General features: G+C 39.9%; 1 protein-coding gene across 1 annotated transcript in view; it reads left to right on the top strand.

Annotated features, from left to right (window-relative positions):
• EEFSEC (eukaryotic elongation factor, selenocysteine-tRNA specific) overlaps positions 1-27,211 on the top strand; it is a 181,363-nt gene that overhangs the window by 24,656 nt on the left and 129,496 nt on the right. Inside the window, exon 2 of the mRNA XM_063121614.1 lies at positions 26,445-26,652. Within this exon, the coding sequence (XP_062977684.1) occupies positions 26,445-26,652 (208 nt within the window). The remainder of the gene's footprint in view (positions 1-26,444; positions 26,653-27,211) is intronic.

The following is a 27,211-nucleotide window of genomic DNA, read 5'->3' as shown; positions in this document are numbered from 1 at the left end:
ATGTAGGGTTGTACTTGTATATGCAAGCCATCCCTGTCCATGGATGAACGACTGCAATTGGTAATTGACTTCCCTCCTAAGCCACCATTTTGTATCTGGCTCCACCCCCACTCCCAAGCCACTATTTTGCATTTGGCTCTGGCTGATGGCTCTCAGTGTGCTAGGAAAAATAAAGTAGATCTTGCAAATCTAAAACCTGCTCATGCCTGATTTACAAGCTTTATTTCCTTGCACAAGAGCTCCATAACATTGAATGAAAAGGGAGAAGAGGCTTTCATTACAGAATATTGCAGTTCCACAATAGGCCTTGCTTTTGAAATGCTAATCCATAACCTCTTTGGCTGAGTACATAGGTTTACTTGTTGACTCCTATGTAGTAGTACTTTCTCTTGTAAATGTTTGCTGTTACTCAGCCAGAGTATATATTATGGTAAATGTGTAGTTTGTGTTGTGTGATACTTTAAAAAAAAAATTAAAAGAAAAGCCGAGTTGGATTAGGATTGGCGATGTGGCAAAGAGGAAGGTATTTTTTAAACCCTTTGTTGTAATCTTTATGAAAACCCAGGCCAAATAGCCGCTCGAGATGGGGGTGGATTTTCATTGGGATGGCAGTGCAGGAGGAAAGTGTTGACCTGCTGCTTGAGTGCCATGGTTACAATCTTGATCACCCCTCTTCCCATGGCTGTTATTTAAAGTTAATGAATCTTCTGTTGTTGTTACTGTTATATTCCACCTTTCCTTCAAGGTGCACAAGGTGACATACATGATTCTCCTCGCCTCTATTTTATCCTCACGACAAACCTGTGAGGTAGGTTGGGCTGCAAGTCAGTGACTGACCCAAGAACACCCAGTGAGCTCCATGGCCAAGTAGGGACTAGAATCCAGTCCTAGTCCAACATTCTAAGCACTTTACCGCACTGGTTCTCATGCTGAACTATGCAATGCATTTAATTGCAATTTTGAACAATACAAATAAAGTGACATTCAGACAAAAACTAAAAAGCAAGGTTAAAATAGGGAAGGAGGACATGGAAGAGATGAATTAAGGTGTTTTGACCTTATGAAGTGGAAAGATGCTGAACTGCAGGGGATTAAACAAATGCATCAAAGTGGCTACTGGTCTTGATGGCTATATATTGCATCCAGTTTCAGAGTCAATATGACCAGAAATGTGCTATTGCACTCATATCCTACTTTTGGGTTTCGCACAGGGAGCTGGTTGGCTACCCTGAGAACAGAATGCTGGATGAGAGGGAGCCTTGGTCTGATGGCTTTTCTTATGTTATTATGCATATATTTCAAGAAAAGCTTACCAAATTTCCTAAAACTACTCATGTAATGTCATTTATATTGCAATGTTTCCTTCCTTTAATTTTTCAGCACTAATTTCTTCCCTCATCCCCTTAGCCATGGTTTACCAAAGTTCACTATTCACTTGTGTTTTGATATTAGGGTTTATCTTAACATGTATCTTCATTCATACATGTACGCAAACTCATATCTATAAACGTATACTTGATAAACACCCAAATATTGGCATTCCCCCCCCCCCCGTGGCTTGCGCACATGGCAGATTATGCACTGTACTTAGACAAAGTGGGGAAATTAGGTTACCAACAAAAATTCAGATTAAATCATGTCAGTTTTGTTGTACCATAAATGTTTCCAGAAAGGAAAGCCCTTATTAGTATATCACTCTAGCAATGGACTGGCAGACTTTTCCTTTATGAATCCTAGCAACAGTGATAGAATGAAAGCAGACGGAAGCGGGGGATTTTCATCACCAAATACAGACTGGGGAGGGTATTTGGAGGCCTAAGCACAACAGGGCATCTTGAATTTCAGTGGCACAGGATGTCATATGAGGGCCAGAACCTAGAGATTTAGAATGATTACAGTACAGAGAAAATCAGTGTGAGTACGTTTACCAGTTTGAGAGAAAGAAGAGCAAAGAGACCTTCATTTCCCAGTTGGTCACAGTCACTTGGAAATCCAGAGTGACCAGGGCTATTTAGGTGTCTCAAGGTTTCTCTTTACCAATTCACTATGCAGAATGGGGCAATGCACTTGGGCTAGAAAATCACTGTGTTACGGAAGCCTTCATTCGCATACACACAAATGTGATGATGGCGAAGCCATTATTAGGGAAATGCAGTTATAAAAATAGAATTTGGAATGTGGATCAGTAAACCAGTGTATCTCCTAGGCCCTTGACTAACATGAAGAAAATAAGCACAGAGAGGCAAGGAAATCACGAGGAATAGGCTGAGTACCTGAGTGTGTTGAGTTCCATGGAAGGAATCTCTCAAAAGGTTGCTAGACTGAAGAGCAGTTATAGTATTCAGGCTAGGAGCATAAAGGAGACAACAACTTAGACAATACCAAAACAAAGGATTGGGTCCTAGAATGAATAGAAGCCTTCTGGCTTCTTGATTGAATTTGGACTGGCTCATTTAAGCATGACAAAAGGTAGATTTTGCTGGGACAAACAAGTAGTGGTTCCCAGAACTAAAGAAATCAGGGATAACCAGGTCGTGCTGGATTTACCTTGAAGTTGCTTCAGGATTAGATGGTATTTCCCACCAAGGCTTTATACTGGACATTTTGTAGGTTATAGAATCATAGAATCATAGAATAGCAGAGTTGGAAGGGGCCTACAAGGCCATCGAGTCCAACCTCCTGCTCAATGGAGGAATCCATCCTAAGGCATCCCTGACAGATGGTTGTCCAGCTGCCTCTTGAATGCCTTTAGTGTGGGAGAGCCCACAACCTCCCTAGGTAACTGATTCCATTGTCGTACTGCTCTAACAGTCAGGAAGTTTTTCCTGATGTCCAGCTGGAATCTGGCTTCCTTTAACTTGAGCCTGTTATTCCATTTTATAGTTTGCTTGACTGGGATGGTAATTTAGGAAGACATTAACATTTATTCAGGTTCCCATTGTTTTTCTACTTAGGTGAGGGAAACTTCCATTGATTGAGTTAAAATAGAGTACAATAAAGGTCATGAACTTCAGTTACAGTAAAGGCCAGTTACTGGCATCAGGTTCCATTTGTCCCTAGCTGCCATGAGTCTCTTACCCATGCAGCCTTTCCAAGAACGAAGACATATTCTATAGAGGCATTCAAGAGGCAGCCGGACAACCATCTGTCAGGTATGCTTTAAGGTAGATTCCTGCAATGAGCAGGGGGTTGGTCTTGATAGGCCCCTTCCAACTATACTATTCTATGATTCTAGGAGCTAGGGTGATACCAGTTAAATACACATGTAAAAGCCATCATGGCTGAATTTCTGAATTAACATTAAGATCAGAGAGGGAACCACAGGATCTGGAGGGGAGGAGAGGGTTCTGCAGTCAGATGACTAGCTCTAGAACTTTAAAGTATAGTCTCTTAATGTATGCACTGGATCTCAGAGAATGCCTTCCCTGTGTAGACATGATTTGATTAGTTTTCCTATGTTCCAATATCTTATCAGCTCTTATCAAGTCAAAGCAATTTCTTGGGATCTTTTCATCATAGACCAGCCTTCCACAAGCCAGCTGTGGGTGGTTCATTCTGCAAATTAGTGGTGTTCTTTGGCTTCTTGGTACGTTGCCAGTGTAGCCCATGGGCTAATTAGGGTGCCTCATTGGTAGGAACTGTTCACCGTTTGCACTGCCTGCTGACAATTGGCTGCCTGGTAGACTAATTCTTGTAACCTTGATTTGGAATGCGTGTCTAATGCGTTCCACTCGGACCTTCGGTCTTGTTCCATAATGTTACGTTTAATGGGCTGTTTCAAAACTTTCATGTACAATTTGGTTGTACAACGTAAATTACCACCCTGGTTACATTTTCCTAACAGTAAGGAACAACAGAGTACAGACCTAACCCTCCTCCCACCCTGTCTTTTACTGGTTTGCCCTGGAGCTGTTTTGGAGACAGCAAGGCTTTGGTCTTGGGGAGTAAATTTTCCACTACGTTTAACTTTTTGAAGAATGCTGTTTTGAAGTTGGCATTAATTTGGGGATATCAACTCTAAGTCAAAACCTTTGGATTTGTTGCTAAGTGGGGGTTGGGAGCAGAGAATAGGCACTCTCATCACATAGATAAAAACGGCTCCTGATGCTTTTACCTAACCATAGCAATGTTCTGGGGTAGCAATCAAGACAATAAGTCATGCTGTGCCACTTGCTAAAGTTTGTCTACCATTCTAAAAGGTTGCTATGAGATGTTAAGATTCCAAAAATTCCACTGACGTAGCCGTGGCTGAAATGCTTTTAGGATTGTTGTACTTGAGTAGTTTCTTGAGCATGACCACTGTTTGCCCTGTGCTGCAATATGCATACAGAGCACTGCATCTGGTGGTGATGGCTTTCCTGGCGTTGTAGTGCAGATCTCTTTCCATTTAACATTCTACCTTGTCTCATAAAGCTACATAGAATCATTTCACTGGAGTAGTCATGGTTGTGCAATGTTTTAAATACGTGTTCATTGGTGTATTTCATGACCGTGAATAGCATGTTTCTATCTCTTATAACTTCTCTATAATGCATTCTTCTTTCATGTAGTCTTCAATATTGAATTATAAATCTTGCTCCAAATGCAAGATTATTTAAAAAATATATATTTTACTAATAATTTCTTACTATGTAATTTTTTTTTTTAAAAAAAATCAAATTATGGCATCAAGTGTACTCCACTTTATACAGTCAAAAAGAATTGGCCATTTTTTGTTTTCAGGTTCTCAATTCACTATTTAAATCCAGCTTCCTTCTTCTATGCACCCTTCCCCCTCAACAACAAAGCTTTTCTTTTAAAAAATTAATTATAATTTTATGTTTTTCACTTTCCAGGTAGAGTTCTCCATATTTTTAAATTGTTAAGCATTTTTTTCTCTCCCAGATGATCCAGACCTAAGAAATTTAAAAGTAGAGTGGTAGGAAAACAATATGAATTTCACTTTGTTGAAGAAACACGAGATGGATAATCTGTTCCTTAAAAGTTGTAAATACAACCTTAAGAACCCAATCATTCCTAATAAAATTTAGATGAAGACATTCTGTATTAAATAAGTTAATATTAAAAAATAGTCATGAAAAAGGTAGTAGGTCACATGCTATTACTCAGATAAAAGTATGAAAATTGTGCATTGATGAATGCATGTTTTTGCTTTACAACATAAACGGCTTTGAATCCTTCTTAATTTGTGTGTTAGCTTGTCAATACTTGATTTTTTTTCTTTCTCTCTGAGTTTTCTTCAGTTTAATGAAAGGAGCAAGGGTAGGAGGAGACAGAAGAGGTAGCTTGGTGATTTCTACCTGACTTGCATCATTAAACATTACAAGAGGGGAAATTAAGGCATTGAGTTGGAAGTCATTTTTTCTTTTCTTTTTTTGGGGGGGGGGGTAATTCTTACTTTTGATGGAAAGGCAGCCCTGTCGCCAGTGAGTCCTGCATGCGTAGACTCTCCCCCCTTCTGTAAAACAATGAACACATTCAGGCACAACTCATGTTTTCAGTTATTAAAAAACAGAGCCGTCTGTCTCTGCCTGTGACTTTAATCTTTAAGCCTTTATTCCCTGTACCCCACCCCCTCTTTCTTCCCCCAACCTTTTGTTTGTGAAGTGCAGAGCTACAGGATATGTGGGCCTTGAGTTTTTTTGAATGTATTGTACGTTCCCTACGCGAGTACAGATGTTTATAACCCTGAGTGATGTTATTCCAGTGTTGGAGATGGTGGGAGAAAACTAAAAAACACATTTCTGGATTTGCCTCTAAGCAGTATTTTTGGCTTTTCATTTTTATTTAAAAGATCTGTGTGAACTCTGTGGATCAATTAGTAGCATCTTGGGACTGCTCACTTGAGGAATCAATTTTGCTTTGATTTATAAAGGTGAGCAGTAACTCTGCCCCCCCGCCCCCAGTACAAAACAAGAATTCTTAGTCTTGCAGCCCTTCTGTAGAATCAGTTTTTATGTGCAATAAATATACATTGTTGCACATAGGCCACACATATTTCAAGGTTGTGCTTTCAAGGTTGAACACTTACAATGTGCTATCTAAATGCAAAATATTATTATTACTATATTGCATTTTCTGTGCACTCAAAGTACAGATACTGTATCTGAGAAAATATATTTCTCTCAGATAGCACATTCATTGCTTTTGTTATTGCTGTATGGAATGTGGTTTCACAAGTTGCCATGAACATCTTCTTGACATTGTTAGTGAGGAGCCACATAGCTTTCCTACTAGGAAGTTCATAGTGTTGTGAACCTTTTTTTTTGCAGTTCTATTGAATATTTTTTTATCCTTTGGAGGCTGTGCACTCATTCTTCTGCATTAGCACACATCTACCCATATTTTAAACTCAAATAATGGGAAATAGCCATGTGTTTATCTGCTCAGTAACAAGGCTTTTTTGGTGGACTCAGGATGATCCCCAGACCACGGAATGTGTGGCTCAGTGTCGTGGTTTGTCCCAGCTCCTCACGAGTAACCGTGACATGGGGAGCTCTGTGCCCATCAGGGGTGGGGTGGGGAGAGTGGGGGAAATTAGTTTTTTTTATAAAAAAATATGTGCGCTCCATCCCCTTTAACAAAAAAACCCAAAATGTCAGGCGTGATGTCGCGTGCCACGTGTGAACCAGGGCGACGATCTCACAATCATAAAATCATGAGATCGCCTCCCTCTGACCTCCCTCTTTAGCTGAGGCCATAGTTCATGTTTCAGTGACAAATACAGAATACCATGTGAATGGTATTATTACTTCAAGAGGTATCATGTATAATGATAACTGTCGTAGTTTAATGGCGATGACTATGAGCAAAATTCACGTTGGCCATGAATTCATTAAGTGTCCTGTGTCTCTCAGGTTCAGTTCTCTTTATAATGATTATATTATTAATGTACCTTATCGAGTTGTTATTCGGCAGGGATGGGCAACATACGGCTTTCCAGATGTTATTGTCTGTGTTGGATAGGGCTGATGGGAGTTGCAGTCCCAAAATTTCTGGAGTACCACATGTTGGCCACCTCTATTGTAAGGATTACTGAGATAAAGGCCTGGTTCAGATGTAATGCTAAACCATAGTTTAGTGTAAATGAAAATGAACTATGGCAAGCCTGACACTCATGTGCTCCCCTGACCCTCCTCCTACTCTTGAGAGGGTGAGGGGTGGAGATTCAAAACTTCAATTTCTGGCTTTATGTCTGAATTCAAGAAACGGATGTTTATTTAAACTGTGGTTAGTTAACAAAATAGGATCTAAAACCATTTGTTTGGAGCTTACCACATTTAGAACACTATCCTGCGTTCAGATGTAACAGGACACTGCATTTTATTGAAAACCAAAAGTAGAAGCTTTCAGTTTCCTCCCCTTGCATGTGAAGGAGGACAATAAATTGGAAGTGGGCCAATTTATGTGATGTGCTTTTGAAGACTGAAATAGAACTATATAAGTGTGTATTCATTAATTAAAACTTGGTGGTCTCAGCTTCTTGAAGGACTTTGGGAGAGTTTCATGGGGAGAGTTTCTGAATAATTAGCAATTATTTATAAGAAATATTTATTTAATTTTTGACAGTCCCCAGGAAAAAATCACTTTGCACCATGGTAAACTGACTTTGAATTATTGGAATTACTGCTGTAGTCGCTGCTGGAAGCTCCTTAAGAAGAAGGATGCAGGTGTCTCATCCTCTTTAAGATTAGTATCTGTGGGACCACAGAAGTCTTTGGTTGTGAGGTAGCTGGGTAGTGGCACACCAGTGCCTGGCTACTGACAGATAAGTGATCGAGCTTAGATAGCCAACGGTCAAGGCACAGAGATGCTCCCAAACAAGCAATGGTTCAGGCGGTGATGACTGGGAAGAAGGCAATACGATTGTTTATCATGTAGACCAGAGTTAATAACCAATCCCCAAAAATCCAGTAACTGAGTTATTTTGCCAGCAGAGATCTGACACCATCTGATGTGTTTGCCTTTCCCTACACCTACACTGCTGTAGATTCTTAAAGCAGTAAGGTCTGTGCTTCCAGCCAACTGCTTTTTTTGTGGGTAACTTCCTTCACTTTTGTGGTGTGTCTGTAAGGTATATTTACAGGGTGCTGGATGGGAATGGTTAAGAGTTCTTCAGCGCATGAGTATGAGGCTTGCCATAGTTCATTCTCATTTACACTAAACTATGGTTTAGCAATACATCTGAACCTGGCCATTATCTCTGTAGGAAGCTTCTGTCTCCTTGGAATCTAAAGCATTTGGCCTGCTGAATAGATGATGGGAACAGCCTTATTAGTGTTGGCAAAATCCTTAAGTTTCTTCCAGATATTCTCAGATTACGTGGAGATCTCAGGTAGTGCCTTATCTTGGGAACTAGCTCTTCACTTCTGGTACTGGTTAATGGGCCCAGAGCTGCTTAATGTGGGCTGACTTATGACAGGGACAGACTTATCTGTGATGTACTATTGGTGATGTTATGAGGACTTTGCTTGAAGTGTAAGCTTTTGGGGGCATGAAACTTTCTGCTTCATATAGGATTTATTGACTACATGTAGTCCTATTTGCCTGTACTCATTTATTAGAAAACTTCACAACAAGCATGCATAAATCTGATGTAAATTAAAACTGTATTTTAGAAAATTAGTCTTTTCCAGCCTATTTGCATTTCTGAACTCTTAGAAAAAAGTTATACTGAGTCATAGATGCCATTTATGGTCAGCTGGGTAAGGCCCAAGGTTAAATGCGAAGTTACATTTAATTTTCCAAAGCATCGTATGAGCACATATGGCCTTGATACCAAAACAAAATACCTCCCAACAAGAAAACTGAAGCTTGAACTAATCACACGTCTACTGAATATTCAGTACCAACTCAGCAGGCTACAGGATAATCCTAAATTATTTCGGATGTGGCACATTCTCTGTTTGAGAAGACATGTGTTGGGTATACTTTGAGTATTTGTTTGCAATATGACTTTTGTGTGCCAACCAGAGGTGATTCTAAAATAGGTTTTGGAGTAGAACAATCATGTTGCAAGTAGGTGGCTGGATTTTAAAAATGAACTGATTGGAGTTCTTCTTGAGGCACATCCGGTGACATTGAATGCATTACAATGTGATTATAATAGCAACCTTGGATTGCTCTATTTCTATAAACATAATGGAAACTGGTATAGGTAATGCCTGATATATGCTTCTGTTCTCAAGTTAGCCATCACTGAATTGCCTTTTCTGCATCTTCAGTTCTAAATGTTTTGAACAAGTTTTTTTGTTATATCACTCTTTCTGAGGACTCACATTGCCATATTTTTCACCTTTTTCACTATTAACACTTTGATTCTTAGCAGATGTATTTGGAAGCAAGTCTTATTGATTGCAATGTGGCTTAATATGACAACTGTATGCTTAGTATTGCAGCTTGAATATAATTTATATCTGGATTAATTCCAGGTTTTGAACCCTTGGAATAAAATATTGGAGCTCTGTTGGATACAAAAATTAAGGGCCTCTTCACACATGACCTAAGATAACTTAAAATGTGTGTCTGAAAATGAGAAGAACATGAATGTAACAAATATGTGTACAGTCACATTTCTCAGGGATGCAGGACTGGATGTCCTGGCTGGCAGACTTAAGTTTTCCCAGTGTAATATGTAAAATAGCCCAAAGATAGAAAAAAAATAAGCAAGGCAATACTTCTGTTTGACTACCTTCTGTTTGCAAAAGATAAGATGGGCATTTTGTTTAGGAGGCTCGAATATCTCTGTGGTTGCAGACTTCCACATATGGATTGCTAGTGCTTTTTTTGGTCAGTCAGTCACATGGCTTTTGTTCTCTGATTTCATGGGTAGATTTTATCTTAAAAAAACAATGCCTTTGCTGATGTTTCTCTGTTATAGGATTTTAGATATAAGTCAATCCCATTCATGGTGTATTCTATAATATTTAAGATGCATTCTCACATTGGCCTAGTTTGCATGCAATATTAAACTACTAAACATTAAACTTGCCCTTCAGGATGGGGTGGGGCTTCATAGAACAGATTGGGCCTGGGAAGCCTCATTGACTAGAACTGGCCTCTGGACCACTGGTTCGCACTCCTGGGTTAGAGATATATGCATGAGCCTTGGGCTTGTGTACGTCTCCTCTGTAGCCACGAAAAGGTATTATTATTTTGGCCAAATCTAGGATAACAAGAATAGAAGGGACGTTCGTGGTTGAGCAACAAATTCAGCTCTATTTCCTGGCTGCCTACGCAAATAAGGAAAAACACATGCTAACATCACTTTCATAATCAAACAACAGAAAACATGTAATTCACTAGGTACAACAAAATTATTTTTAAGCCTAAATTCAGTCACATATTTTGTATGTGGATCCTTCTAAAGAAGACAATGCATTTCATAATGGACAATATCTTCAGTGACTGTTTTACAAAACACTGTTCCAATGGTAATTACTTATAAATGCCTTCTGAAAAAGTATAGGGCATAACTTTAAATCTTAATTCTCTAAAACCATTCCTATATGGAGCTAGAGTAATAAGGTTGGAATTACTGACTTTCTGATTATCTGACTTGATGTATAGATACATTAGAAAATCTAGAAGAATTGATGATTAATATATCAGTCAGAAAGTCTTTTCCAAACACAAAAAGCTTTAACTGAGATTTGGGCATCAATTGGGTCTTAGTCATTTGCCAATTAAGTTCTCTAGCAAGTGTCTGTAATGTACTTATTCTCTGAGAATCTGATAGAGGATGTGTGGTTAGTTTTAACTATGATTTACTGAAACAAGCCACATTAAACTAACAACGGTTTGTCCAGGTTCGGACATAATGTTCAACTAGTGGTTAGTTGAAAAAGGAAACTGATGCTTTTAATTTCCTTGCTGCAATGGAAGAGTGGAGGTGGTAAACGCACAAATCCAGAGCTGGTACATGTTATGCTAAACTATGCTTTAACATTACATGTGAACACAACCATTGGTTGGGTACCTCTTTCCTGAAACTCTCCTGTAATTTGTTCCAAGCTTTGAGTTTGAAGTGAAAAATGAATACAAGTGAGGTGATAGCCCTCTTAAGCATTTTACCCAACAGATAGGTGATTCTGTATTGGCAGTTTCATTACCAATTGTTCAGTAATGTTTTAATACCTTTGTATCTGGTACATTTATCTTTTCATATGATTACTTTTCTTAAGCAGCTATTCATTCTAAAAGAATAAGATTTATCAGGGGCTACTTGCCATATTAGCTGAAGGAGGGGTCTCCATTTTAGATATGTTATTCTTTTGACTAACACAGATTAGGGTTTAACAACAGTGGATGGGTGTCACCATAATTTATGGTGACCATATGAAAAGGAGGACAGGGCTCCTGTATCTTTAACAGTTGTATTGAAAAGGGAATTTCAGCAGGAGTCATTTGTATATATGGAGAACCTGGTGAAATTTCCTCTTCATCCCCACAGTTAAAGCTGCAGGTGCCCGGCCCTCTTTTAAATCTGGTCACTCTAGAATAGCTCCTGCACCTTTAACTGTTGTGATGAAGAGCGAATTTCACCAGGTTTTCCATATATACAAATGAGACCTGCTGAAATTCCCTTTTCTATGCTGTTAAGGATACAGGAGCCCTGTCCTCCTTTTCATATGGTCACCCTACCATAATCCCCTTATGAACTGCCCAGAGTTTTTGTGAACCGCCCAGAGAGCTTCGGCTATTGGGCGGTATAAAAATGTAATAAATAATAAATAAATAAATATGAATATCCTTGAGAAAGTTGTTATGTTTGTGATGTGATGTTGGGTCTGGCATCAATATCAGCTCCTTAAAGAATGTGGAGTTAATCCAGAGTTTTGAACTGCTGTTTAGGCCTGCTGAAGTTAAGTCAGGCTTAGCAATAATTGTATCAAATAAGAAATCACATTTGGCTTTTGATCAAAAACTTAGAAGTCATGGAATAAGGGGAGAGGTCCTCTTATCGATCAGTAAGTGGTTAAAGAACAGAAAGCAGAAAGTAGAAATAAAGGGTAAATTCTCCCAATGGAGGGAAGTAAATAGTGGGGCCCCACAGGGATCTGTATTGGGACCAATTCTTTTCAACTTGTTCATAAATGATCTGGAATTAGGAGTGAGCAGTGGCCATGTTTGCCAATGACACAAATTTATTTAACATGGTTAAAGCACCTTTGTGAAGAGCTCTGTGTACAGATTTGGTCCCCACACCTAAAAAGAGATATTCTAGAGTTGGAAAAAGTGCAGAAAATGGGAGCTAAAATGATAAAGGGGCTGGAGCATCTCTCCTATGAGGGAAGGTTACAACAGCTGGAATTGTTCAGCTTGGAAAAAAGGAGGCTAAGGGAAGACCTGCTAGAAGTGTACAAAATTATGCATGGTGTGGAGAATCTGGATAGGGAGACATTTCCCCCCTTTCCCATAATACTAGAACCCAGGGTTGTCCCATGAAGCTGATTGGTGGGAGATTCAGGACGGATAAAAGGAATTATTTCTTTTAACAATGCATAGTTAAACTATGGAATTCACTTCTGCAAGATGTAGTGATGGCCACCAGTTTTGATGTCTTTAAAAGGGGGTTGGATAAATTCCCAGAGCAGAAGGCTATCAGTGTTTACTAGTCCTGATGGCTATGTGCTACCATCAGTATCAGAGGCAGTAAGCCTGTATACACTAGTTACTCGGGAACATGGGTGAGAGGGTGCTGTTGCACCTGTGTCTTGCTTGTGGGTCCTTGACTGACAGCCAGTAGGCCACTGTGTGAACAGAGTGCTGGACTAGATGGACACTTGATCTGATCCAGCACGGCTCTTCTTAAGTTTTTAACTTTCATTAGTATCAGGTTCTCTTGGGGTTGTTTTGTGTGTAATAAGGGTTTATTTTTATTTTGTTTCTGTAAACCAGTATTTTATAGTATAAGAATTTTCTTTTATTGGTGCATTTGTCAAACAAAATGTTATTTAATGAAAAATAACACCCACCAGAGCAACACATAAATATGTCAAGGGCTTAATGAGCAATTGAAAGGGGTAATATTTGCTTGTGATGATCATTTTTGGGCAAGGCTCATTAGTTCTATGGCTGATAAGATGCCAAGGTGTGTAGAAGGATGTGGTTCATATCTGAATAGTCACGATGTCGTCTTAAGTGAAGGAGAGTAGTGGACTGACTTAAATAACTAACAGCATAATTCTGTCCTTATGTATTCACAAGTAAGTAAGTCCCATTGAGGTCAGTTGGACTTAGTCCCAGATAAGTATGTATAACAATGCAGTCTGAAATACATATTCCTGGTTTTAGTGCTCATGAGTGGAAGTGCGTTCTCAAAACATATTGAAGACTGCTCAGTTTCTTTTGTGAGATCTGTAGACAAGGCTGATGTCAGCAAACAAAAGCATGTACCAAACAAGCTTATATTTTGCACTTGCCATAAACTGGACTCATCCATGTTTTTCATGATCTTGTTTGGATCATTATAAGACTTTGGCAAGGAGGACTAGGCTATTAATGTTTGAGGAAGGAGAAGATCTGGGCCAGGGACTGATGGAAGCAGGGACTAAAAGCTACGGAGGCAACCTCATCCCACAACTATCCCTTGATATACCCGTTGCTTGAAGATTATTGTGTTCAAGCAACAACCTTAATCTTATTGAAAGTGTTTCTTTAGGTCTTTCAACAAACTTGCACGCTTATAAAAAATAATTGCTTCCATGTACATTTTCTATTTTATTTTCTATGATTGTTTCATTTTGTTAAGGCCAGCTGAACTGAATTCTTGCAATGATTTCAGATCTGGGATGTGGGGCGGGGGATTGTTCTGGTTTCTTACAGCTGTTGCTTAGGCTTTCAGTCCTATGTTTTGACCCCCTTCCTTCCTTTCCCCTTTCCCAAATTTCATAGTCAATGTGCTATGAGGCTAATGATGTACAATAGAGATATTAATTGCTGATGGAGGTATGTTTCAAATAAGTGAAAAGAATTCTACTACAATCAGATAGAATTGGTATGCCTTGATTAAATTTCTAATTCCAACCCCCTAATGTTTCTTACTCTATAAAAATAAGACCTACTCTGATTTATTCTGCATCCTTCAAAGTGTTTCTTTCTACTGTTAAAAATGTGTGAGCTTCTAGTGGATTTATTGTGATTTTTCTTTTTGTTTAGATGATTACATATTTGGGGGCATGTTTAATAAAGATCCCCAGCTTCTCATGAAGCCAGTCACTTGGTTTATGGTATGCTTTCCCTGCAAATATTATGATAAATCCAAAAAGGTGTTCTGGCACTTAAGGAAACATTTTCTGGCTGAAATGTAATTATTGTTTTTCTCTCTCTCCTTCATACCATGTGTTTGTGAGTTGGTATTAATTGCTCGATGCTTAAGCTCAGTACATATCATCATCATCAGAAGGACATGATCTGAAAACTTAGTGACTGCTTTAGTAATAGGCAGTAACAAATGTTTGTTGATGCTGAAGTATTTCAACAGTGATCCTATCTGCAATCTGGATTCGTCTATTTAAAAAAACCACTCAAAAACTGGATGGGAAAGTAACAGTCATATATGCTTTTGCTTATGGCCATCACTGTTTCCACCACGTTATGGTATTTGTGTTACTTCTGTTATATTGTAGATGGTGTGGATACCTTGGTGTAGTTATTAGCAGCTACAGTCATTGGCAGTAGTAGCCATAGTGAGATATCTAACCATGCTGCAAATCATAACTGTTTAATCATGACTGTAATATTGAATGCTTAAATAAATGGCCTCAGTGCTTTTTTCCTCCTAATGCTCAAAAGCAAATATTGGTGAATAAGCACATCAAAAGCTACATCAGGAAACTTCAGTTCCATTTGTGGTTTTTCATAATGTGTGAAACAGGCTTCCCTAAGGAGTTCTAAGCAGTTGCTAGGGATGCCAAAAGCATATTTAATGAGCCTAATTTTGTAGCAGCCAGCTACCAATTTCTTAGTGGATTTCCAATAGTATTTGCATAAACTCTCATCATCATTTGTATCCCTGGAGTCTCCTCTATTGACTTCAGGATCCTCAGATCTTAGAAGTGTTGCTGAGATTAGGTTTCCATAAATCATGAGTCTTAAACCTCTTTCAGCCCGACGGCCAAATTCCATTTCAGCAAAGCTTGCAGGGGCCACATTCCAGTGGTGGGCAAAGGGAGGAGGGGGTGAAAGGCAAAAGGGACAGGACCAAAATACCAATACTAGCATAGCTTAGCTTAAAGCTTTTACTTCCAGTAACCTAGCCTTAGGAGAGGCATTTCAAACTTTTTGAATAGGAAAATACGGTGCTAAAAACTAGGAAACCACCCAAAGATTGGTGGGCAGAGGAAAGGGTGGGACAAAGGAAGGGTGGTGGTGGCCATACGGGGAATTCTGGCAGGCTGGGCTTGGTCCACAGGCCTCGGCTTCAACAACCCTGATGGTCAGTGAAGGTACACTCTTAAGAAAAGAGAGATGGAAGAGGAAGAGGGCACATGCTAACTCCTCCACCAGCCTTGTGAGCCCATAAATATTCTATTGTGAAGATATTACTTTCTCTGTAAGCTTTTGTATAGCTTGATAGCTGAAGATGCGTGTTTAATGGGCTTTGATAGGCGTTGGTTACTTCAAGTCACAGGAATTTCTCACACCCTGCAGCCAGCATTGCTGTTAGAATCTAACTAGAGAAGAAAAAAAGAAGCCATTTTGAAGAAAAAAATTGTAACTGGCTGGCGAGAAGCAACCTCGGGGAACTGCAGGGGTACACTGTTGTTTTTGTGGGACTGAAGCTGGTTTAAACTCAGTTCTGCTTGTCCGGGTGCCAGCTTGCTCCCCCAGCTCAACTTGTGCATTTGAAAATTATAAGATTTAAACATCCAGTGCACTCTCTTCTCGAGGAAACGTACTTTGTAAATGGTTACCCTGAAACGACTTGTTGCTTGGGCAACTGGGGAGCACAACACAATGTATTACAGCTATTGGAGACAATGTTTTGCAAGGTCTTTTGCCAAGTAATATGTGAAGAGCTTTTGTTTGTAAGCCCCTCAGAGCAGGGATGAGCTCAGAGTAGGAATAGGTTTTCCTATGTAAAGAGGCATGTTGATGTTGTTTATTCAGCGCTTATACTGTAATACATAGCTTGTGTTTATTTCTACTATTTCTCATATGCGTTGAGATTTGGATACCCAGTTAGAAAGTAAGCAGCAGTCTGAATGAGTGACAGGGATGAGTTGGTGATCAGACAGGAAATTCCTGTAGAGATAGTACACTACCATACCTTTAGGACCTGATTTGATTTACTGAGTTGCAGCTTCTTAATTATGAATTTAGGCAAGACGCATAGTGTGTGTGTGTGTGTGTGAGAGAGAGAGAGAGACAGAGAGAGAGAGTATCCCTCCCAAAATTTTACAGGTTCTATTGAAAATGTGGTGATGTTTGTTTAAGCCATGGCAACCTAAGAATGAATTCCATGGGAGAAGGAGAAGGACAAAAAGAAGTATGGGCTGCAGCAGCTCTTGCTAAATGGCAGCTGTTCTCCTGTTCACAGGAAATTAGAGAGGTGCACTCAGGGACACCTTTGGGTTGAGGGCTGTACCTGTTGCCTATCCTTACTGACCTCAGTGAGTGAGATAAGAGCCTGGGTTTTGTCTCTTGCATGTCTGTGTCCAGGGCCACTGCCAGCTTTTGCAAGATCCTCAGCAGCCTTTGCAGGTGGGGCATTCAACACCACAATCTCCTTATTTATTTATTTATTATATTTATATGCCGCTCCCCATTGACAATTTCGGAGCAGTGTACAAGATAAAATAAAATAAAAACCCTCGCCTTGCAGCCTTACATTATCGGAGCAGCAGAAACAAAGTTGGTCTTACTGGCAAGTGCTACTGCTGTGCCTGCCATTTTAATTCCCCTACAATATATCAGGACCCCAAAGTGTGGCGGTGTTTACAGCTTTGGGCCAGCCTTTTTTTTGCTGCTGCTTCAACAAGGAAAAGGGTGAGAGGGGGCGATGGGATGTCAACTGATGGGCCCTTTGGAGGACTTTGGCCCTCAGCAAATGCCTGATGGGCCAACCGCTGATGCTGGGTTTGGCTGTGTCTCAAATTATAGGGCATTTAATTTGTGCTATCGGATTAGGTAGGAACTTCTGAGAATTGAGCCATCCTCTGTGTACATAGCCCCATCTAGGGATGGCTGCATCTATCAATATTAGTTTCTCTCAGTTTCTCATACTTCTAATCTTAAATACATTTTGTCTGTTCCTGCATCGCAGTTCACTTTAGAAAGTGAGCATGGAAATTTATATGCATATTTACATGCCTTTCTCCTAATACCCTATTTCTTCGATTCTAAGACACACTTTTTTCTCCACATAAACATCTCTAAAAATGGGGTGCGTCTTAGAATCGCGGGTTTGTCTTAGGTTTTTTTTAATCTGTTGGTGGTACTGAAATTAGTGTGCGTCTTACAATCGATGGCGTCTTACAATCGAAGAAATACGGTATATGTATTTTTTGCAAGCAATTCCTCATAACATAATGCAATTTTGGTACACTGTTTTCATTAATATATGCACACTTGTGTGCCTGTATGCATTTTGTACACATTTCTTAATTGGGGAACTGGATTGCAAAATGCGGAGAATCTCAAATGCAAAGGATAACCATGTTTCAGTTTGGAAAATGTGAATTTGGTAGGTTTACACTAAAATGCAAACTGAACAAGTTTCTCCCCCATCCTTCGCTTACCCCATCATCTGAATAGCTAGATAGATGCTGGGTTCCGCTTCTGGTGATGTATAATGGGATGTTTCCCTCTCTCTTATATGAACTATGATTGCATTTATATCCCACTCGTCCTTCCCTCCAAGGAGCTTAAGGATGCATATGTGGTGTTCCTTCCCCTGACTTTACCCTCACAACTACCCTGTGAGTTTGGTTAGGCTGTGACACAGTCTGGTCCATAGGTCAGTCACTGAATTTCATGGCTAAATGAGAATGTAAACTTTGGTCTCCTCTGTCCTACATTGGCATTCTAACCACTACACCACACTATTGATAGATGTATATTTGAAAAAAGAAGATAATGAGTCTTGGGGAATGTACTGGTCTGTATGATGATAAGTTATGGGTTTGGGCTTTATAGCTCAACAACATTAACTTGGATGGTGCCTGGAAAGCTATACACCTTGGTATAATAATGTTAGGAGTTGCTGTAACGTCTGGCTGTTTAGAAACACCATAAATAAATTCTGAATATTAAATATATGCAATTCCCTGTTCAAAGGCTTCTCCAAACCAGCCTTTCCCAACCTAGTTTCTTCTAGATGTGTTGGGCAACAGCTTTCAGCTTCCCCCAGCCAGCTATGCTCTGTTGGCTGGGGTAGGCTATGTGTTGTAGTCCAACACACCTGGAGGGCAGGGTGTTGGGGAAAGCTGACCTAACCTAACCTAACCTAACCTAACCTAACCTAACCTAACCTAACCTAACCTAACCTAACCTAACATCTTTGACTCCTGCAGTCTTGGATTTTCATAGGAAGCGACAGAGAAATGAAGGAGTGGCTGATTCCCTCTTGTTTGCCCCCTACTTCCGGCCACCAGGATTTAGTGACACCTTCCATATGCAACAGCATGCCTCAAAATACTTATGGGATGCTGGAATCACATTGGGAGTTCCTGTTTCTTTTCAAAATGTTGTCTGTCTAAAGCTCCGGCATCCGGTTTTGATACACGATTTGCATTGGTTTACAGAGAATTTTTTCATGTATAGTTCATGCACTCTTGGCCCCCTCCCTTTAGTGTGGGATTTTGAAGGCTTACATATCCTGGAAAAAATCTTCCTTGTTGACCCCATCAGCTCCCCCAAGGTACCTACAAAAATCCTGTACAGCGTGCAGCATCTCCCAAGGTGTTACTATATATGAATTGTAGAATAATTTATGTACTTCTGAATAGGGATTTGGAGCACAAAAAAAGTTAAGAGGGGTGGAGGGGGAAGTTTTATACTCACTGCATGAAATAGACAATATTTCCTGAAACAGGAGATATTAACCTCAAAGAATTTAAAATAAAATATTTATTTTATGATATTTTTCTTAGAGAAAGGTTTAGTATGGAGAGGGGAAAGAAGTAGAATAGTCAGTCTTTTTATCCTAAGTGCAGATGAAATTGATTAAACCTTTTAAAACTCGCCTCAGTCCACCCGGTTTATTAATTGAAGAATTTCCTCTTCCCCAGAATGGGAAGTGCATATTAAAACAGCTTTGCCCCCGAATAGCAATGATACTTGAGAACAGCACATTTTCTTTTCTGTGCTAGAGGAAATCCTAACATGGTAAAAAGCACATATTTTTTTAAAAAATATATATTCAAGGCAATGCTGTTTCATTTTCTTGTATAGCATGAAATCAAATTATAGCCCATGGCTCACAATTATTTTATTTCTACGTTTTAAATTCCATTTTCTGCTATTTGCACTGCCTGTGAAGAGGGGTTGTGCTGTTTGTGCAAAATGAACTAAAGAGATTACCCAAACAAAAAAGAACACAGCAGTAGCTTAAAGAGGCAAGTAGTCAGAATGTTGTGCTTATGTTCAATCCTCTTGTGACATGTGAAACCTCTTAACTCATTCTCACTTGGACCCTCTTCCCTTTTCCTCTACTTGCTCAATTTTATTGTGTTTGGAGATCAAGGCATCTACAGTTTTTGATATTGATAGATAGTGATGGAGGAGTCTGATCATGTGCCAAGCTCAAGGCACCTCCTTTAGTTTTCATTTTTAGGGTTCAAAAGTTCGTACGCTTTGAAATGAGTAGCTGAAAATTCATCTTTGGTGTTCGGATCCACTTATAAAAACACCTGGACAGACAAGACATGCCTGGAGTTTATAGTCTAACTGTTCCAGTTATGTGCAACAACTTTATAAAAAAATTAATTGTGGTAGTTCTTCAGATACTGAGAAATAAAAGGAGAGGCCTGCAAGAGATCCTATTTTGACATTGGTAGCCTACTTAACTGGATGATTGTAAAGAAGTTCCTGTGGTACTATTGGACTAAAGGAACAAAAACATGGCATACAGAACACAACACGCTCTTCTATTCAGTATCGGTTTGGAATACCCGTTGTGATTGTCTCCACCCCTGTGGTTGTGGGACTTTAAGCGTTACAGCTGTGCCATGGTAAGGTTGCCATACTAGAGTCCACATGTCCAGCAGACCAGTTTGAATATTATGAAAAATTATTTGGTAATTATGCAAATTTAAATGGTGGATTAGGAAAGAGTTATACAACTTCTATTGCTGATTTCTCACTCCACCCCTTTCAAAGCTGCTTTATGATTTGGAAACAGAAAGTTGGATTGTCTTAGATTCTTTTGCATGTAAATGTGCATTTGAACCCTCAACAGCTAAAAAAGATTTAAGACAATTAAACTGAAATCCTATACTGAGTTACCTGGGAATAAGTTCATTGAAGTCTGAGTAAACATGCATAGGATTGTACTGTTATATATTACAAGAAATCTGAGGCTGCAATCGTATACACACCTTCCTAGGAGTAATCCCCACTGCACATAGTGGGTCTTACTTCTAATATGCATAGGATTGCACTGTTATTCTAATTAAATAACCCTCAATTCTCTTGCCAAGGCTTTTATCTGTACACCGCCCTAAGATCTTATTGATATAGGGATGGATATAAATGTTTAAAAATAAATAAATAATCTGTCATTATTTTTCCTATGCATGGAAATTCCTTACTGTATTCCGCACTGTATGAAATTTGGTGTTTTCTTTTCTAGTAATTTTAACACTTTTAGGTGGCATTTTTTTTCTGACTCTGATACCACTGTAAAATGTAGGTTTGGACTTTTGCAATGTGTCCTACATAGAGCTGCCTTTGAAAAGTGTTCAGAAACTTCAGCTCTTCCCAGACTGTCAACCAGGCCTGGTTACACTGAGCATGTGACTCTCTTGTTACAGTAGCATCACTGGCTACTGGTCTGTTTCTGAGCACAATTCAAAGTGTTGTCCGTGACCTATACAATTTGGGACCAGGTTATTTGAAAGACTGCATTCTCCATATGAGCCTCCCTGTGTTTTAAGATCTTCAGGAGACACCCTTCTCAATCCCACCGCCATTGTAAGCATGTTTGGTGGGCACATGAGAGAGGGCCTCCTTGGTGGCCACTCACAGGCTCTGGAACTCCTTGCCAAGGGATGCTAAGTTGGTTTCCTTCTGTTGTCCTTCTGCTGGCAGGCAAAACTGTTTTTATTCAGGCAGGCATCTGGATATAAACTGGTATGTTGCTGAAGGGTTTAACTGTTTCTGTCTATTTGATACTCATGAAAATGCATATGAATTTTCATGTGGACTTTAAAAAACTGTTTGCAAACTGATGTAGAAATGGGACTGAACAAATTTATGTTTGAAAAGTTCTATGAAAAAATTCATAGTCAGCGAAAGGTTTGTCTATCCCAATATATCTTTCACTTCTCTGATTATGTCCTATGGTGACTCCAGTAGTGAGTTAACAGCCTTTTACTTTACGGTTGCAGATGTATCCCAGGATGTGTGTGTTTGAGAGAGCGTGCATCCTATATTCTGGGTGTTGGTGTTGTTGTTTTCTAATGCCAGTTCTTTGCTGGATAACCATCAAGCAGTTCCTCCTTTTCTTTGGATTCTTTCAGCCTAGCAAATGTGCCAGGAGAAGCATGGGTGTAACCTGCTTTCTTTTCATGAATTCTGGGCCATTTTAATACTGAATCAGGATTGGTGGTGGGGGTACAGGAAGCACTTGTTATTTACCCTTCCTATTCTCTATTCTTTGTAATGTCTGAAGTGTAACTTGCACATGTGAGATGTCCATGTGGAACTTGTACATCTAACTGTGGAGGAGAAAGCATGAGTTACAGTTTGGATGTTACAAAGAAGTGTGGAGTATGGGAAGTACTAGTCATTCATGCTTCCTGTTCCCCTGATAATATTCAAAGACACTTCAAATTATCCTGAATTTCGATAACTTATGGCATAATGAACACACCCATTTTCTATGTGTGTGTGTGTGCAGTCATGAAATAGTTATCCTTATTCCATATCCAAAAGGTATGCTGGGTCAGTTATTACTCTCCTATACTGTAGAGGAAGCAGAAAGGAGCTGGAGACTTGTCTGTAGCAGCACATACATGCCATGATAGTTGTATTGCTGTTTCCTGTTCGGAAGGAAACCTAGGAATATAAAGCATATTTAATGTCTATTTACTATACTCATGCAATGAGTTTTTCCACTTTATTGATAAGTAAAATGATGACCAGAGGTGTGTGTCTGTGTCTTAGGGAGCCTTATCTCTGGCTTCTGTCTTGATCTAAAAGTGCATTGAGGATGATCCTTAAGTCAAAAGTCTTAAGTCTCGCTCCATTTGGAGATCTTTTGGAATTAGTTCTAGCAGCTTCTCTGGAGAAAAAAACTCATAGATTGAAAGGGGAAGGGATTTTTTTTTCTTCCATAGATTAAAATGTGGTGTTTTTTTTAATAGAAGATTTTCCTAATTTGTAAATGGTTCTATCTGATCCACGGCAGCGGTATCCATGATAGATTGTAATCATTTTCCTGTTCAATGATGCTTTCATGTATGCAGATCAGTCTTCTGCATGTCTGCTTCATTCAGATTCATTTTGAGTCCCACTTGTCTGCCTTTGGTGGTTTCTGAAGAACTTTCTCATCTCTCAGATCACTTTTTATCTGTATGGAACAATATCCTCTGAAAAACTGAATCAGTTCAGTTACTCTCTTTTTATTCCTTTTCCCCACAGTGTCTTTGGAAGATGTTCTCTAAGCACATTGTGCAGGTTTATGGCGAGATAGCATCAGCTTGTTTTATTCCTGTCATTGTTTCTGATGTCCCTACCGCTGCTGCTCTGATAGTGCTTTCATACCTGAATTAAAAGCCTTCTGCTCATGAGATTATATGCATAATAGTGTGCTGGTATATAGGTTCATCTTTATATTTCCCTTGCTGTTTAAGTCCTTAATCCGTGCAGAAGATCTCAAATTTATCTTGGTAATCTTTCATTGTCATAAATTTGGTTTGGTGGTGAGTTATTTGCCCACTTGTTTTATATAAACCAGCAATTCATAAAAGAATTATTATTTTGTCAGCACCCTATGAGTCCCATCTCTACATGAGAATGGAAATCCAGTACTACACCCTGCAGCAATCTCCCGAGAATGTCAGGATTGTGTTTCCATTGTGTTTGTTGTCGCTTTGTTTTCAGGAGTTGCTATATCTGTGAAATCTCTAACAGAAAAAAACCGTGCAAGATAAAACAAACTGTGTGGCTGATTTTTCACTGTTTGTGTTTCTGATTCTTCTGTGTTTACTGAGTCAGTAAAATAACACCTTTTATTAGGGATGTCTAACATTTTTTTAAAAAAATGTTTGGTTTCGTCATATTTCCAGGGGGAGGAAGCTCCATATTTGTGGGGCAGCCACAAATATGAGATGTCATGGGAAGCAGATAGGGTGGCCATTGAGTTACCCATCACCAAAAAGAGAGCAAAAGAGGATATCGATGTGTCCAAAACTCTCTCTCTCCGTGTGAATGTGTGTGTATAGATGCAAATATAGAAATATTCAGTATAATTTCTGAAGGTGGGGTATTTTACATTGATTCTCTTGTCATGGTCAGACCAATGCCTGTTGAGATTTAGCCTTGCAGCAGCTATTCCTCTCTGTAAAGGGATGGAGAACCTATTAGTGTGGTCCATCCCCAGACACTACTGGATTCCAATGGATTTCCAAGCCGGTTTGGTGATTGCTTCTGTTGAAGCCCTGATCTCTCTGTGGGTTATGGAGTTAACCTGGGCAGTTGAAACAATCACTCCTGAGCATCCATTCCCACTTTGCAGAACTCATTCAGCCTCTTGGTATACATCTAAGCTGAGAGCAATGAAGCAAGCTGTGAGGTGACTGGTACATACCTTGAATCAGTTTGAACATGAGGAAGAAATCCTTATTTGAGCCTAATTTGTGGTGGTGATGGACGTGAAAAAGCTATTTGCCCCCTTCACCATAGTGTCCTTTCAATGTTATCTGTCAGAGCTTTTCTAAGTGGTTTGGGATGTTGAGGATTCTGATAGATCTGATAGAACCCTTGGCAGCCCGCTGTGACATGTTTGCACAACAATTTGGGGACAAAAGCACTCATATCCACCACAACTTGGATTTCACAGTTCAGGCAGATCAATCTGTGGAGGTGTCCAGTATACCATCTGGTCTGATATTGCTGAATGACTTTCTGGTTTTAGAGCATGAATATGTGGACAAGGTAGTTGGTTATACTTGACCAACCACCTGTTTGCTTGCCCATTGCCCCTCATGCCTTATTACATCTGGTAGGGAAGGAATAAACAGCTGGGTTCAGGAGGTTATAAATTCCTCCTTATTAGAGGGAGTGGTTCTAATCTCATTGAAGGAGGTGGTAGTGAGATCACATCTTGTGGGGAAAACCCATTGTTAGACCTGAATAATATGAATAATTATAAGTTGGTGGCTAACATCCCATTCCTGGGCAAGATGCTTAAGAGGTTATTGCCCAGTCAGATCCAGGCACTCTTGGGTGAAACAAATTTTCTAGATTGGGTTTTAGGCTTGATATAGACACTGAAACTGCCTTGGTTGCCTTGAGGGATTACCTATGCCAGGAGAGAGATGGGGGAGTGTCATCCTGTTAATTCTCCTGGTCTTCTCCAACTTTTGATACTGTTGGTATCCTTCTGAAGAGGTTGTCTGAGTTGCGTGCAGGTGACACACTTTTTCAGTTTTTTGACTCATATTTGGATGGCCATTTCTAGAAGATGGTGCTGGGGGATTTCTGCTTGACCCATGTCATTGATGTTTGGGCTCCCACAGAGCTCCATTTTATTCTCCATGCTATTAACATCTAAATGAAATCACTGAGTAAGCTCATGTAGAGATTTAGAGTACTGTGCCATCAGTATGCTGGCTGATGACATACAGCTCTATCTCTCTTTTTCATCATATCCAGGTGAGGCAGTAGAAATGCTTAATCAGTGCCTGGCTGCAGTAATGGACTGGATGAGGGCCAATAAAATGAAGATCAATCCAGGCAAGACAGAGGTACTGTGAGCAGGTGGTTCAGCAGTCTGGGTGAGTGGTATTCAACCTGTTCTGGAAGAGGTTGCACTCTTCTTAAGGATTAAGTTCATAGCTTGAGTGTCACTGAAGGGAAGACTGTGACCAGGTGGCCTGTGCGCCTGCTCAGACTGCTGTCCAGGTTGTAACTATTGATCAGCCACTTCAAGGCAACTCTCCCTTGTTCTTTATCTTTAAATCAGACTTGGACTGGACAGCCCTTTAAATAGATGGTACCTTCAAGTACTTAGAATAGACCCATTTAAATCAATGGGACAAGTTAATCATGAATTCCTATAGATTTCATTGAGTGTAAACTATGAGTAAATCTGAATCCATACCAATATAAAATAGAGAGTGAGTTATATACAGCCCACTAGGAAAGTATCTCAATACACCTATGCCACCCAACCACACTGTGCCGGCGTTCCCTCCTCCATTCTTGGTGGGTTGTGATTAAACCTGGAAGTCTTCAATTAACTATAACTCCTTATTATATCCAAACTGGAATACTATATCGTTACCAAGTTTGGAATAAGTCAAGATCTTAAACCAACTTCAAGCTTTGAGTACAGGGGTCAGAATCCTGCTGAAATGCAGGATTCAGTTCGAAACCTCTGTGGCTGACAGTGAGTGCTGATGTATGTTCCTTGCCATAGCATATGTCTGGGTGAAATATTGACAGGTGTGGGTGGGTGGAGACCCTGGAGGTGAAAGTTTGAAGTGGCATTAGGACTGCCGGATCCAAGTTATTGAAATAATGGTACACCTTTGAGTTTTATATAGTAAGAAGGAGTTTTTCATGGCACACGGGATTCAGTAGCCAAACAAGAGTGGGGTCTTAACTGCTGTGGAACACTGCAGCATTTAGCGCATATTTTCAATACTTGGCTGTCAAGCCTTTGAATAAATAGCACCTAACCTTTTCAGTTCAAACGTTTTAAAAAATGTCCCAATTGTTCAATGAAAATTAAAGCGAAGCTGTGGGGTTCTAAAATAGGGAGACATGCTAAAGAAGAGAAACGTTTTTCCATTTTTTTATGTGAGACTGGCCCTTTTGTGCAAACACTCAGGAGCCTTTGATTTCTGCTTCTTTGTTTTGATTATCTTCTGTTCTAGCATTTAAATTGGTTGAATATGTAGATAACTTAGAATGTTCACTGTGGAATTTCATCCAAGCCACCTGTTCTGTTTGGGTATAACATATATGGTTAGCTTTCACAGCCACACATTTTAGAGAGACAATGGCTCAATCTTTGTAAATTTGTCACTGATCCTAGGTTTATCTTTCAGGTGCCCAAATCATTGACCTGATGATGCTTGTGATAGATGTTACAAAAGGAATGCAGACCCAGACAGCAGAATGCTTGGTGATTGGGCAGATTGCATGTCAGAAGATGATAGTGGTTTTGAACAAAATAGATCTTCTCCCGGAGGGTAAACGACAGGCTGCCATTGAGAAGATGACCAAGAAAATGCAAAAGACCTTGGAAAACACTAAGTAAGTAACCAACCCAAATTGTTTATACACCACATGCTGTACGGCTGTCACCGCTTTTTTCCATGTTACCACATGCTGTGTGTTTGGGCAAATCCCATAGGTATGTGCACACAGAAAAAAATGGTTAGCATGGATCATCCATGCAACTTCCCATATGACGTTTACATTAAAAAAAATCCTTAAATCACAGGACCATCCTACTTAGGAGGTGAGATGAATGCCCCACCTCAGGCGATGGGAGGAGCAGTGAATGGTATGCTCCCCCACCAGGAAGACCTGCCACTGTGGGGTCCCTATCCACCCTTTGCTGCTGCATGCTGCCAGCCCATGTACCCACCCATCCTTTGCTGTTTCCACCACTGCCATGTCTCCCACCCACTACTCCCCCATTGCTGCCACCACCTGCTTTATAGATCCTCTCAGAGTGAGCAGTGGGCACCTGAGCTCTCTGAAGAGTCATGTCATCCAGAAAAGCAGCTGGTACGGCTCTACAGAGAGCCAGCCAGCCAGGCCCAAATGTCTGGTTCTGACAGGTCCTTCCTTAGAGCCAGGCATTGTC

Source organism: Elgaria multicarinata, chromosome 3, assembly GCF_023053635.1.
Source record: "Elgaria multicarinata webbii isolate HBS135686 ecotype San Diego chromosome 3, rElgMul1.1.pri, whole genome shotgun sequence".
In the NCBI taxonomy this organism is placed as follows: domain Eukaryota; kingdom Metazoa; phylum Chordata; class Lepidosauria; order Squamata; family Anguidae; genus Elgaria; species Elgaria multicarinata.
The sequence above is the reverse complement of the archived record's forward strand: the minus strand, read 5'-3'. Positions and strand labels throughout refer to the sequence as shown.